The 15,433-nt window shown below is 37.2% G+C and overlaps 1 protein-coding gene across 2 annotated transcripts in view; it reads left to right on the plus strand.

Annotated features, from left to right (window-relative positions):
• Nucleotides 1–15,433, plus strand: part of LOC139951616 (kielin/chordin-like protein) — a 213,249-nt gene that overhangs the window by 150,913 nt on the left and 46,903 nt on the right. The window contains exon 1 of one of the 2 annotated variants that reach the window (XM_071950585.1): nucleotides 7,925–7,995. The exons of the other annotated variant lie outside the window; for it this stretch is intronic. Within the exon in view, the coding sequence (XP_071806686.1) occupies nucleotides 7,942–7,995 (54 nt within the window). The 5' untranslated portion in view covers nucleotides 7,925–7,941. Of the gene's footprint in view, nucleotides 1–7,924; nucleotides 7,996–15,433 lie in introns of those variants that run through there. 2 annotated transcript variants of the gene reach the window in all.

Below are 15,433 nucleotides of genomic sequence, written 5' to 3' on the forward strand. Positions count from 1 at the left end.
TACTTATAACTGTTAAAGGATAAAGGTCTTTGAAGGATGTTTGTTGTAATATTTAGAATTAAATGGATTTATTCCTAGCTGTGGTTTAATTTGATTGGATCTTAAATCCTCATCATGGTGCACACATGAGCCTGTTTAACATGAATCTTTTTACTTTTTATATTGAACAATATCATGTAAAATGTATAGGTACTGCTGTGTATAATACTTGGAAGGTTTAGCAGAGCGACCAATCTAAAGGAAAATGTAACCCATTCAAACACAATGCATTGATTTGAAGATGGATATTCTTACTTAATATACCTTTATCATGGTGCCGCCATCTTGAATTTCTCCCCTTGATATCATTGTTACCAAACCGAGGCTGGCAGTACAAAATAGTCTGGTTCCTATTTGCAAAATGATTATTAGCATTCATTATTGTTATTCGATACGAGGAACATGACCAAGATGGAGACAGCATGATAAAGGTCTGTTGATTCACTGCTCTGCTACCCTTGGGTTTCAGTGCGGCCATTACATGTATGTCAAAACAGCCTAACTCCAAAAATTAATAATAATAATAATAAACAAGCATTTCTATAGCGCCCCACGAAGAACGGAGCGCTTTACAAAGAAGAGGAACAAAGAAAACAGTGAATCACAGAAACAAATGAGTTTTCAATTTCCGCTTGAAAACAGACAAAGACGGCGCTTCACGAAAACTGTTCGGAAGTTCATTCCAAAGACGAGCCGCGGTAGATGTGAAAGTCATGTCACCAGCTTTCTTGTACGATCTTTGGACAACAAGCCGGGTCCGCTCAGTGGAGGAGCGCAGTCTTGGTTTGTGTTCAGCGGAACCAGTGTTCTAGAGTTGAGTCATGACAGAAAGTTAACTAGGGGCAAGGTTGTCGATAGCCTTGTAGACATTACACTTTTGAGAAAAGCAAGTACAAATTTAAGCCGTGTTGCCATAAAATGGGATAAAAGTGTAAAAAGGGGCCAAGATACGACATGTTTTTTTGAACAAGCATACATTAGTATAATTATATGCCCGTGAAACTTTGAAATGAAAATACACTCTCAATTTACCCAGAAATGGTCTTATATAAGAAACAAACATTTTCGGATTGGGCTGTTCTGCCACGAAAGGGCCAAGTCGATAACATGCTGTAAATTATTTTTTGTGTGGTTAGAATCATTCATGTGAACATTATGCTGGGCAGGAACAATGAATCATTATAATGTGATTGTAAGGGTTTATGTATTTAAAAAAAACTTACTCTATGTAAACTTGATTTGGGGCTATATTAATCAAAGAAAAAATGACTAGAGTGTGACTCAAACCAACGACCTCTGGATTAACGTGTCGGTGCTCTACCAACTGAGCTGTCTAGCCCTATGTTGGCGATCTCCCTTCTGGTTTATAATTTTTGACACAAGATTAAACTTGTAAGAATGCTTTAATGTTGCACAACCATGAATTAACTACCTGGCAGTGTTTGTCAGTTGTAATTATTTTATTTTTGAAAAACCCTCCCTCAGTTTAAAGGAGCAATACATAACACTGGCTAATAATCAGTATTTTGTTCTTATCCTCTATCCAGGTGTTGTCATGGTGATATGTGTGCTATTATTAAACAAACGTTGTTAAGGGTTTGATTCCCGGCTGTCTTCCACACGATGGTGCTGCATATATATATATGTTGGGCGCGATCGGTCAATCTGCGCGATCAACCGATCGCGCTGCGCTATTGAACGATCAAATTAAGATCAATTGGTCGCGCAGCAATCGGTCGATCGCGCAACAATCGGTCGATCGCGCAACAATCGGTCGATCGCGCAATGACATCTTTGCGCAATTGACCGATTGCGCTACGAGTATTTTTTCCCGTTATCAGTGGATCGCGCAGGAAAGGCTTTGCGCGATCTACCGATCGTGCAGGAATGGGTTTGCGCGATCGACCGATAGTGCAGGAAAAGTTTTGCGCGCTCAACCGATCGTGCAGGAAAAGTTTTGCGCGATCTACCGATCGTGCAGGAATGGGTTTGCGCGATCGACCGATCGTGCAGGAATGGTTTCGCGCGTTCGACCGATCGTGCAGGTAAAGTATTCCTTGGGGCGATTTCTCAAAGCAATAAAATTCATAGCAGGACAAATTTTCAGTATCACCATAGTGATTTATATAGTGACGTCACACTACGATTGATTTGCAGGTACAATCAATGTTACATCTTCGTGAATTCGGCCCCTGAACATCAGCCGATCGCGCCAAACCAATCCTGCACAATCGGCCGATCACTCATAACCATTCCTGCACAATCGGCCGATCGCGCAAAATCATTCCTGCACAATCGGCCGATCGCGCAAAACCATTCCTGCACAATCGGCCGATCACTCATAACCATTCCTGCACAATCGGCCGATCGCGCAAAATCATTCCTGCACAATCGGCCAATCGCGCCGAGCCATTCTCGCACGATCGGTTGATCGCGCATGTTCGTTTCCGAATGTTGCGCGATCGACCGATTGTTGCGCGATCGACCGATTGTTGCGCGATCGACCGATTGTTGCGCGATTGACCGATTGTTGCGCGATCGACCGATTGTTGCGCGATCGACCGATTGCTGCGCGATCGACCGACTGCTGCGCGACCAATAGATATTTCAATAGCGCAGCGCGATCGGTCGATAGCGCAGCGCGATCAACCGATCGCGCAGATTGACCGATCGCGCCCAACATATGTATATAAATATATATATAATGTGAGATTACTCACATTTAAGTTATACCTGCACCTCTAAGTTATGATGTGCCTTTATAAACAGGCTATATTTTGAAATATTGTAAACAAGTAAACTGAAAACAATTAACCAAAACTATTTTTAGAGAGACTTTTACAAAAAATGTTGTGGTGCTTTTACATACTTGATATAAGGATCTCATTGTACATAGGCGATCTTTAATAGTTCTTCAAAGTAAACTTTAATGTTTGTGATGGAGATTTCTTTTTGACCATGTCTTTTAAAAAAAAAAAACAGATAAGGATTATTTGGGGATCCCCTAAATGGTTAGAAGTAATCCTTGCTTTATTCGTTTAATATTTATTTTCTTTAAAATCTAGAAAGACCTAAAAACATTTGTAATCATCGTACCTCCATTCCCAATGTAGAAGACAAATTAATAATGACAATTAATTAATCTGTCGACACTGAATACAAATAACAATCAAATTGATCGGCAAATTGATGATTGGCTTGAAATAATGGAAGATTAGACTACATTCCAACTGTCTTGACTTATTATTGTTTTAAAGACACTGGACACTATTGGTAAATTGTCAAAGACTAGTAGTCGCAGATGGTGTATCTCAACATATGCATAAAATAACAAACCTGTGAAAATTTGAGCTGAATTGGCCGTCGAAGAACCTTGTCCGCACCATGGCCACAAGAAGTTGTGTGCTTTCAGATGCTTGATTTCGAGACCTCGAATTCCAAATCTGAGGTCTGAAAAAATTACTTCTTTTTTTAGAAAACTACAAGTTCAGATGGAGCCGTTTTACACATTGTTTATACTATCAACCTCTCCCCATTACTCATTTACCAAGTAAGGATTTATGCTAATAATTATTTTTAGTAATTAGGCCCTACCAATAATGTCCAGTGTCTTAAATTCACACAAACATTCTCCAAAACGCATCCTTGCGGAACATTCTTATCCTATAGCGTTGTATACAAAAACTTTCCTTGCATGATCTTTTAAATTTCCACGTGGAAACGTTTTGTTATCCTTTGGTTTTGTTTTTTTCCTTTCGTTGGTCTCCACAGAAGTTATCTAAACTAAGCCCAATTGAAATATCAATTAAATCTCATATCAAAAGGCAAATTGTACAATGCTTTAAAGTTATGTGATTATTTGATCTGGCATATACATGTATCATATCATATCAGTCATCTAGAACTTGTTGGTTTTTTTTAGTACATTTTAACTCGTTATTATTCATTTCAATTTTACTGTAAAATGCTGTATTAAAATTTTGGTATTCTTTACAACATTAAATGATCAACATTTTGAAATATTTTCAGTTTGAAGGAAATCCGTAAGTCCTAAAATGCTTGTTTGTTAAAGTTTGATTATGTTGGGCGCGATCAGTCAATTTGCGCGATCAACCGATCGCGCTGCGCTATTGAACGATCAAATTAAGATCAATGTTGTGCAGGAAAAGTTTTGCGCGATCAACCGATCGTGCAGGGAAAAGTTTTGCGCGATCTACCGATCATGCAGGAATGGGTTTGCGCGATCGACCGATCGTGCAGGAATGGTTTCGCGCGTTCGACCGATCGTGCAGGTAGGTAAACTATTCCTTAGGGCAATTTCTCAAAGCAATAAAATTCATAGCAGGACAAATTTTCAGTATCACCATAGTGATTTATATAGTGACGTCATACTACGATTGATTTGCAGTTACAATCAATGTTACATCTTTGTGAATTCGGCCCCTGAACATCAGCCGATCGCGCCAAACAATTCCTGCACAATCGGCCGATCGCGCAAAACCATTCCTGCACAATCGGCCGATCACTCATAACCATTCCTGCACAATCGGCCGATCGCGCAACAATCGGTCGATCGCGCAATGACATCTTTGCGCGATTGATCGATTGCGCTACGAGTATTTTTTCCCGTTATCAGCGGATCGCGCAGGAAAGGCTTTGCGCGATCTACCAACTTAATTTGCCACTGGTTTTTAAACAAACTTGAATGCGAAGTAACCCTAAATCCTGTTATAGTAGTTTTGCGAGTATACAAACATGTTATATCTCTTGTGATGGAGTGTTGGCTCTGAAAAGAGCCGGTGTGGTCTTGACTTTTCGAAAAGAATACTCTTGTCTTCAGCCATTCTACTAAAGACGAACAGAGTAAACTGTTAGAAACATCCGAGACCACATCGGCAACAGACATACATGGTTGTACCCGCAAGGGTACGATACTATTTAGTATTTATATAAAGTTATGAACCCGCCAACCACACAACCAATGAGAGCATTGATTGACTTACACTGGATCCTCTGAACCCCTATAAATAAGCCCACTCTTCTCTTACCTCTTCAGTCTCCTGACGATGACTAGAGCAAGCTAGTCCAAACGTTGAGACCAATTCAGAACTGACTCCGCGGCAGTATAGAGTTAATTACGATCCTATAAGCTAAAGTAGTAGTCCAGTCTATTTTCTATACCATACTTAAATAGACTACGTTTTCATTACATTGTTCCCCATTATCTGAAAAACTACAGCACCTCAGAAAGTAATATGAATAAATATTTGAGGGATTCGTTTTAGCACCATTGTCTTCAAAGTGCGTAGCCGAAGTTTAGCGTAAACATGTGGACACAACTATTTAGTATTTTTTAGAGTAAACTTCAAGCTATGGATATGGGTAACATTATCAGGGAGGGGGGGGGGGGGGCTCACTTCATGTAAATCAATGCTGCTCAGTACATCCCGATATGTGAAGACTGTGCAGTTACTCACCAGAACCAGACATTGTGGATTGTGTTAGAAAAACTACCCAAAAGTGTACCCAAACAAGATGGCTGAGTTCGGGCGGTGTGTTCTTGGCCCGAGTGCGCTGTTCTCACGCCCAAACGATGAGAACATGACCCGAGAATGATTCACTCGGAACAAGATCACACACCACCTTTCATCGGGGGTTTCGGGAACAACACTTTACAAAATGGCAGCACAACATCAAGAGAATAAGTAAATTAGATGCAAAATGACTCTCAAATAGATTGTTAAATTTAAAGTTGAAAGTTAATAGTCATCCCAAAGAAAATAATGAAAGTGTGGTCTCTTTTCTACTGTCGGGTTTCCAACTGTTAAACAACATCCTATTTAATTGACGAACCACATTGTCACATGACCAGTACCGAACCTCTTTTCGTGGCGCTTTTATCACATCGTCGTTTGAGCGGATGAAACAAGAACAGCGATCCGTCTTGTTCTCGCGAGCACCCAAGAACACACCGCCCGAACTCGGCCTATGATTCTCGAAAATCCACAATGGACCTTATGCATTGACGTCATCCAGCGGCCACCTTGGTGAAAAAACGGTGGCGAAACAATCGAAACGCACAGATTTGTACGCGCGGCGCACAGGATTGGCCAATGAACAACCTCCTTTTGACCTGTAGGTGAGGGCGCCCTACTGAAGTGACGTCATGTGCATCAGGTCTATCCAGGCGCGCACCGGGCGGCGCACTGGTGTTGAGCACTGCGCGCCACTGCTGCGGTGTACATGTGCCTAGTTTTGTGCAGAAAGATATGAGGAAATCATGTTTATTTTCACACTTTATGGAAGTAAATTTTTATCCTCAACGCCTTACACAATGTCCTTGCCAGGACATCATGATATACTAATGAAGATCACTGACCACAAATATTTGCAACTAAATAGAAACCGAATCATCTTGAAAACGGGGCTTGTCTTAGGTACAACGACGCGGAAACTGCATATAATTATAATCGACATCGGCAGAGTGATTTGTCACAATTTCAGAATTTTACTCTGTGCTTAATTTAGCATGTTGGCGCTCTAGTCAAGATATATAGCTCTACGTCGTCATCTAGTTTCTGTTTCCATAAACAGTGAAAATGAATAACTTCCTTTCTTTGAACTTTGATTGGCTGGTTGCGCAGTAACCTCCCGATCAAAGTTCATGGAAAGGAAGTTGCGCGTTTAGTTAATAACCAAATTAGACCCAGGGGTAACAGTAGTTTGGGTGTTGTAACTGGACCCAATTTCCTAGCGCTGCTTAAAGATGCTATGTCAGATTTTTTGCCACAAACATTAGAAAATAGATATTGTTTTTTTTTTTTTTTAGTGAATGGCATTTCAGAGAGTATCACCCGCTCTGACGAAAAAAAGTTTAACTTTTACTTTTAATGGTCAGGAACCATGAGAAAAAAATATTGAAAACGTTTATTATAAAACACATAAGAATTGGTTACGTGATATTGTCGGGATCTCGATAAAAACTAATTTTGACCACTTTATCACTGCTACTAATAATTGGCGGACTTTTACGAGCACGGCTCGGACGAAAGCTTGTAACTTTCTCGACCCCCATCAAAATACCTTAAAATTGAATTTTAAATCAATATTGTTGGGTCAAATCGGCCAAAAATCTGACATAGCATTGTTAACGGTAAGCAAGTTTGCGTGCTTTCTGTAGCAGAAAATTTTGCTTAAGCCTTAGCGTATTTCACAGGTTAGCAGAAAAAAACGGGCTGCCATTATTGCGTGTTTACCGTGGATTTGCATTGTGATGTCATTTATGTTCGTGCGGTAAGCACCGGAAGATTAGCATACCCTTTCGTGTGCTTATGGTTGGCAGCGCTATGAAATAGAAATTGCACAGTAAGCAAAAAATCGGCCGCTAAGCAGCGCTATGAAAATGGGCCCTGGTCTAATTTGGTTATTAACCATAGATACAGAACTAAAATAATATATCTATGTTATTAACTTACGCGCAATGTACCTGCTCTAATTTGGTTTAAAACAGACCAATCATAAAGTCTGTGTGTAGTGCAAACTACCACCATTAACTAGCACAGCGCCCTCTTTGTTGTGTTGTTGCAATAACACAGTCCACACGCCCCATCATTAAATACCAAAAGAACAACTTGGTTTCGTATCCAAAATGTTCGACCCCATGAGTAGCTTGTGTACGAAACAACTTCCGTTGTAGACAACCCGGTATATCATGTGAGTGTGAGAACTGCAACAAGTTGTCAAATTTCTCTTCTTTTCTCATCACATTTGCTGTACTGCCTGTGGAGTGTTATTTCCTCGATAGAAAGATGCCATCGAAGAAGAAGAACAAGAAGAAGAAGCAGTGCAACGGTTTTTATATGTACATGATGGATAAGAAACGAGGTTTTGAGATAGAATGTGATGTGGCAAAGATCTGACAACGCGATCCCCCAGTTGGCTCATTCAGGATGGAAGGTAGGCTTGAATTTCTTATTGAAAAGACCTTTGGTGGATTTCACAAAGAGTTAAGACTAGACTTATCTTGCGTTAGGACGAGCTACTCATTCTAACTTAGGACTAGCCACACGTTTTGTGTATCTCCTAGGTGTAGGACTAGTCTTACGTTAGGTCTCCTAGTCGTAGTCATGTCTTTGTGAAATGGACACTGGGACTATTGAATTCCCCTATTGCCTTATTGGAAAATGTCAAAGACTTACTTCAAGAAACTATTAAAGGCATCCCTGTGAGCCTTAAAGGGGTCTAAAATTTTGGGCCTCCTAAACGCTATACGCTTTTAAAATCAGCGATGATAGATGAAAGTTTTACGACCAAGTTTGTTCACTTTGGACCAAAAATCAAAACTCACAAAATTCTCAATAAATCTAAACATTTTTGTTGTTTACCCAGTCTCAACTGATCAAATGTCTTCAGTAGTCCGCTCTGTATCAATTGGGACAATAAAATCATCAAAACTTTTTTGACCCCCAAATCTGAAAATTTGACCATACCGGTATGGTCGATTTTGTTCATTTTGGACCAAAAATCCAAACTCACAAAATTCTCAATAAATCTTCAAATTTTGGTTGTTTACCCAGTCTCAACTGATAAAATGTCTCCGGTAGTCTGTTCTGTATCATTTGGAACCATAATATCATCAGATATTTTTTAACCCCAAATCTGAAAATTTGACCATACCGGTATGGTCGATTTTTTTCATTTTGGACCAAAAATCCAAACTCACAAAATCCTCAATAAATCTAAACATTTTAGTTGTTTACCCAGTCTCAACTGATGAAATGTGTTCAGTAGTATCTTCTGTATCATTTGAAAGCAGAAAATCACCGAAATTTTGGGGGTGAAAAAAATTTCTGTATCATTTTGAACCTTAAAATCATCAGAAAAGATTTGAAATCTGAAAAATCGACCCATGCCAGCATCACAGATTTCTTTGGATTTTTGACCGAAAACACAAACTCACAAAATTCTTTAAAAATCTAAAACTTTCGCTTCCACATTGATAAAATGTGTTCAGTAGTATCTTCTGTATCATTTGAAAGCATAAATTCACCGAAAATTTGTTCACCTCAAATCTGAAAAATCGACCCATGCCGGCATCACAGATTTTTTTTGATTTTTGACCAAAAACACAAACTCACTAAATTCTTAATAAATCTCAAACTTTTGCTCATTTACCCAGTCCGCACTGATAAAATGTCTTCAGTAGTATCTTCTGTATCATTTGAAAGCATAAATTCACCGAAAATTTGTTCATCTCAAATCTGAAAAATCGACCCATGCCGGCATCACAGATTTTTGGGGATTTTTGACCAAAAACACAAACTCACTAAATTCTTAATAAATCTCTAACTTTTGCTTATATACCCAGTCCGCACTGATAAAATGTCTTCAGTAGTATCTTCTGTATCATTTGAAAGCATAAATTCACAAAAAAAAATTTCACCCCAAATCTGAAAAATCGACCCATGCCGGCATCACAATTTTTGGGGGATTTTTGACCAAAAACACAAACTCACAAAATTCGTAATAAATCTCTAAATTTTTCTTATATACCCAGTCCGCACTGATAAAATGTCTTCAGTAGTATCTTCTGTATCATTTGAAAGCATAAATTCACCGAAAATTTGTTCACCCCAAATCTGAGAATCGACCCACGCCCGGATCATAATTTTTTTTGGATTTTTGACCAAAAACACAAACTCACAAAATTCGTAATAAATCTCTAACTTTTGCTTATATACCCAGTCCGCACTGATAAAATGTCTTCAGTAGTATCTTCTGTATCATTTGAAAGCATAAATTCACCGAAAATTTGTTCACCCCAAATCTGAAAAATCGACCCATGCCGGCATCACAGATTTTTTTTGATTTTTGACCAAAAACACAAACTCACTAAATTCTTAATAAATCTCAAACTTTTGCTCATTTACCCAGTCCGCACTGATAAAATGTCTTCAGTAGTATGTTCTGTTTCATTTGAAAGCGTCAATTCACCGAAAATTTGTTCACCCCAAATCTGAAAAATCGACCCATGCCGGCATCACAATTTTTTTTGGATTTTTGACCAAAAACACAAACTCACAAAATTCGTAATAAATCTCTAAATTTGTCTTATATACCCAGTCCGCACTGATAAAATGTCTTCAGTAGTATCTTCTGTATCATTTGAAAGCATAAATTCACAAAAAAAAATTTCACCCCAAATCTGAAAAATCGACCCATGCCGGCATCACAATTTTTTGGGGGATTTTTGACCAAAAACACAAACTCACAAAATTCGTAATAAATCTATAACTTTTGCTTTATATACCCAGTCCGCACTGATAAAATGTCTGCAGTTGTATCTTTTGTATCATTTGAAAGCATAAATTCACCGAAAATTTGTTCACCTCAAATCTGAAAAATCGACCCATGCCGGCATCACAGATTTTTTTGGATTTTTGACCAAAAACACAAACTCACTAAATTCTTAATAAATCTCAAACTTTTGCTAATTTACCCAGTCCGCACTGATAAAATGTCTTCAGTAGTATCTTCTGTATCATTTGAAAGCATAAATTCACCGAAAATTTGTTCACCCCAAATCTGAAAAATCGACCCATGCCGGCATCACAATTTTTTTGGGATTTTTGACCAAAAACACAAACTCACAAAATTCGTAATAAATCTCTAAATTTTTCTTATATACCCAGTCCGCACTGATAAAATGTCTTCAGTAGTATCTTCTGTATCATTTGAAAGCATAAATTCACAAAAAAAAATTTCACCCCAAATCTGAAAAATGGACCCATGCCGGCATCACAATTTTTTTGGGATTTTTGACCAAAAACACAAACTCACAAAATTCGTAATAAATCTCTAACTTTTGCTTATATACCCAGTCCGTACTGATAAAACGTCTGCAGTAGTATCTTCTGTATCATTTGAAAGCTTAAATTCACCGAAAATTTGTTCATCCCAAATCTGAAAAATCGACCCATGCCAGCATCACAGATGTTTTTGGATTTTTGACCAAAAACACAAACTCACTAAATTCTTAATAAATCTCAAACTTTTGCTCATTTACCCAGTCCGCACTGATAAAATGTCTCCAGTAGTATCTTCTGTATCATTCGAAAGCATAAATTCACCGAAAATTTGTTCAACCCAAATCTGAAAAATGGACCCATGCCGGCATCACAATTTTTTTTGGATTTTTGACCAAAAACACAAACTCACAAAATTCGTAATAAATCTCTAACTTTTGCTTATATACCCAGTCCGCACTGATAAAATGTCTTCAGTAGTATCTTCTGTATCATTTGAAAGCATAAATTCACCGAAAATTTGTTCACCCCAAATCTGAAAAATCGACCCATGCCGGCATCACAATTTTTTTGGGATTTTTGACCAAAAACACAAACTCACAAAATTCGTAATAAATCTCTAAATTTTTCTTATATACCCAGTCCGCACTGATAAAATGTCTTCAGTAGTATCTTCTGTATCATTTGAAAGCATAAATTCACAAAAAAAAATTTCACCCCAAATCTGAAAAATGGACCCATGCCGGCATCACAATTTTTTTTGGATTTTTGACCAAAAACACAAACTCACAAAATTCGTAATAAATCTCTAACTTTTGCTTATATACCCAGTCCGTACTGATAAAACGTCTGCAGTAGTATCTTCTGTATCATTTGAAAGCTTAAATTCACCGAAAATTTGTTCATCCCAAATCTGAAAAATCGACCCATGCCAGCATCACAGATGTTTTTGGATTTTTGACCAAAAACACAAACTCACTAAATTCTTAATAAATCTCAAACTTTTGCTCATTTACCCAGTCCGCACTGATAAAATGTCTCCAGTAGTATCTTCTGTATCATTCGAAAGCATAAATTCACCGAAAATTTGTTCAACCCAAATCTGAAAAATGGACCCATGCCGGCATCACAATTTTTTTTGGATTTTTGACCAAAAACACAAACTCACAAAATTCGTAATAAATCTCTAACTTTTGCTTATATACCCAGTCCGCACTGATAAAATGTCTTCAGTAGTATCTTCTGTATCATTTGAAAGCATAAATTCACCGAAAATTTGTTCACCCCAAATCTGAAAAATCGACCCATGCCGGCATCACAATTTTTTTGGGATTTTTGACCAAAAACACAAACTCACAAAATTCGTAATAAATCTCTAAATTTTTCTTATATACCCAGTCCGCACTGATAAAATGTCTTCAGTAGTATCTTCTGTATCATTTGAAAGCATAAATTCACAAAAAAAAATTTCACCCCAAATCTGAAAAATGGACCCATGCCGGCATCACAATTTTTTTTGGATTTTTGACCAAAAACACAAACTCACAAAATTCGTAATAAATCTCTAACTTTTGCTTATATACCCAGTCCGTACTGATAAAACGTCTGCAGTAGTATCTTCTGTATCATTTGAAAGCTTAAATTCACCGAAAATTTGTTCATCCCAAATCTGAAAAATCGACCCATGCCAGCATCACAGATGTTTTTGGATTTTTGACCAAAAACACAAAGTCACTAAATTCTTAATAAATCTCAAACTTTTGCTCATTTACCCAGTCCGCACTGATAAAATGTCTCCAGTAGTATCTTCTGTATCATTCGAAAGCATAAATTCACCGAAAATTTGTTCAACCCAAATCTGAAAAATGGACCCATGCCGGCATCACAATTTTTTTTGGATTTTTGACCAAAAACACAAACTCACAAAATTCGTAATAAATCTCTAACTTTTGCTTATATACCCAGTCCGTACTGATAAAACGTCTGCAGTAGTATCTTCTGTATCATTTGAAAGCTTAAATTCACCGAAAATTTGTTCATCCCAAATCTGAAAAATCGACCCATGCCAGCATCACAGATGTTTTTGGATTTTTGACCAAAAACACAAACTCACTAAATTCTTAATAAATCTCAAACTTTTGCTCATTTACCCAGTCCGCACTGATAAAATGTCTCCAGTAGTATCTTCTGTATCATTCGAAAGCATAAATTCACCGAAAATTTGTTCAACCCAAATCTGAAAAATGGACCCATGCCGGCATCACAATTTTTTTTGGATTTTTGACCAAAAACACAAACTCACAAAATTGGTAATAAATCTCTAACTTTTGCTCATATACCCAGTTCGCACTGATAAAATGTCTGCAGTAGTATCTTCTGTATCATTTGAAAGCATAAATTCACCGAAAATTTGTTCACCCCAAATCTGAAAAATCGACCCATGCTGGCATCACAATTTGTTTTGGATTTTTGACCAAAAACACAAACTCACAAAATTCGTAATAAATCTCTAACTTTTGCTTATATACCCAGTCCGCACTGATAAAATGTCTTCAGTAGTATCTTCTGTATCATTTGAAAGCATAAATTCACCGAAAATTTGTTCACCCCAAATCTGAAAAATCGACCCATGCCGGCATCACAGATTTTTTTGGATTTTTGACCAAAAACACAAACTCACTAAATTCTTAATAAATCTCAAACTTTTGCTCATTTACCCAGTCCGCACTGATAAAATGTCTTCAGTAGTATCTTCTGTATCATTTGAAAGCATAAATTCACAAAAAAAAATTTCACCCCAAATCTGAAAAATCGACCCATGCCGGCATCACAATTTTTGGGGGATTTTTGACCAAAAACACAAACTCACAAAATTCGTAATAAATCTCTAAATTTTTCTTATATACCCAGTCCGCACTGATAAAATGTCTTCAGTAGTATCTTCTGTATCATTTGAAAGCATAAATTCACCGAAAATTTGTTCACCCCAAATCTGAGAATCGACCCACGCCGGCATCATAATTTTTTTTGGATTTTTGACCAAAAACACAAACTCACAAAATTCGTAATAAATCTCTAACTTTTGCTTATATACCCAGTCCGCACTGATAAAATGTCTTCAGTAGTATCTTCTGTATCATTTGAAAGCATAAATTCACCGAAAATTTGTTCACCCCAAATCTGAAAAATCGACCCATGCCGGCATCACAGATTTTTTTTGATTTTTGACCAAAAACACAAACTCACTAAATTCTTAATAAATCTCAAACTTTTGCTCATTTACCCAGTCCGCACTGATAAAATGTCTTCAGTAGTATGTTCTGTTTCATTTGAAAGCATAAATTCACCGAAAATTTGTTCACCCCAAATCTGAAAAATCGACCCATGCCGGCATCACAATTTTTTTTGGATTTTTGACCAAAAACACAAACTCACAAAATTCGTAATAAATCTCTAAATTTGTCTTATATACCCAGTCCGCACTGATAAAATGTCTTCAGTAGTATCTTCTGTATCATTTGAAAGCATAAATTCACAAAAAAAAATTTCACCCCAAATTTGAAAAAATCGACCCATGCCGGCATCACAATTTTTTGGGGGATTTTTGACCAAAAACACAAACTCACTAAATTCTTAATAAATCTCAAACTTTTGCTAAATTACCCAGTCCGCACAGATAAAATGTCTTCAGTAGTATCTTCTGTATCATTTGAAAGCATAAATTCACCGAAAATTTGTTCACCCCAAATCTGAAAAATTTACCCATGCCGGCATCACAGATTTTTTAAATTTTTGACCAAAAACACAAACTCACAAAATTCTTAATAAATCTCAAACTTTTGCTAATTTACCCAGTCCGCACTGATAAAATGTCTGCAGTAGTATCTTCTGTATCATTTGAAAGCATAAATTCACCGAAAATTTGTTCACCCCAAATCTGAAAAATCGACCCATGCCGGCATCACAATTTTTTGGGGATTTTTGACCAAAAACACAAACTAACAAAATTCTTAATAAATCTCTAACTTTTGCTTATATACCCAGTCCGCACTGATTAAATGTCTTCAGTAGTATCTTATGTATCATTTGAAAGCATAAATTCACCGAAAATTTGTTCACCCCAAATCTGAAAAATCGACCCATGCCGGCATCACAATTTTTGGGGGATTTTTGACCAAAAACACAAACTCACAAAATTCTTAATAAATCTCTAACTTTTGCTTATATACCCAGTCCGCACTGATAAAATGTCTTCAGTAGTATCTTATGTATCATTTGAAAGCATAAATTCACCGAAAATTTGTTCACCCCAAATCTGAAAAATTTACCCATGCTGGCATCACAGATTTTTTAAATTTTTGACCAAAAACACAAACTCACAAAATTCGTAATAAATCTCTAACTTTTGCTTATATACCCAGTCCGCACTGATTAAATGTCTTCAGTAGTATCTTATGTATCATTTGAAAGCATAAATTCACCGAAAATTTGTTCAACCCAAATCTGAAAAATCGACCCATGCCGGCATCACAGATTTTGTGGGGATTTTTGACCAAAAACACAAACTAACAAAATTCTTAATAAATCTC

Source organism: Asterias amurensis, chromosome 19 (genome assembly GCF_032118995.1).
Source record: "Asterias amurensis chromosome 19, ASM3211899v1".
NCBI classification, from domain to species: Eukaryota; Metazoa; Echinodermata; class Asteroidea; order Forcipulatida; family Asteriidae; genus Asterias; species Asterias amurensis.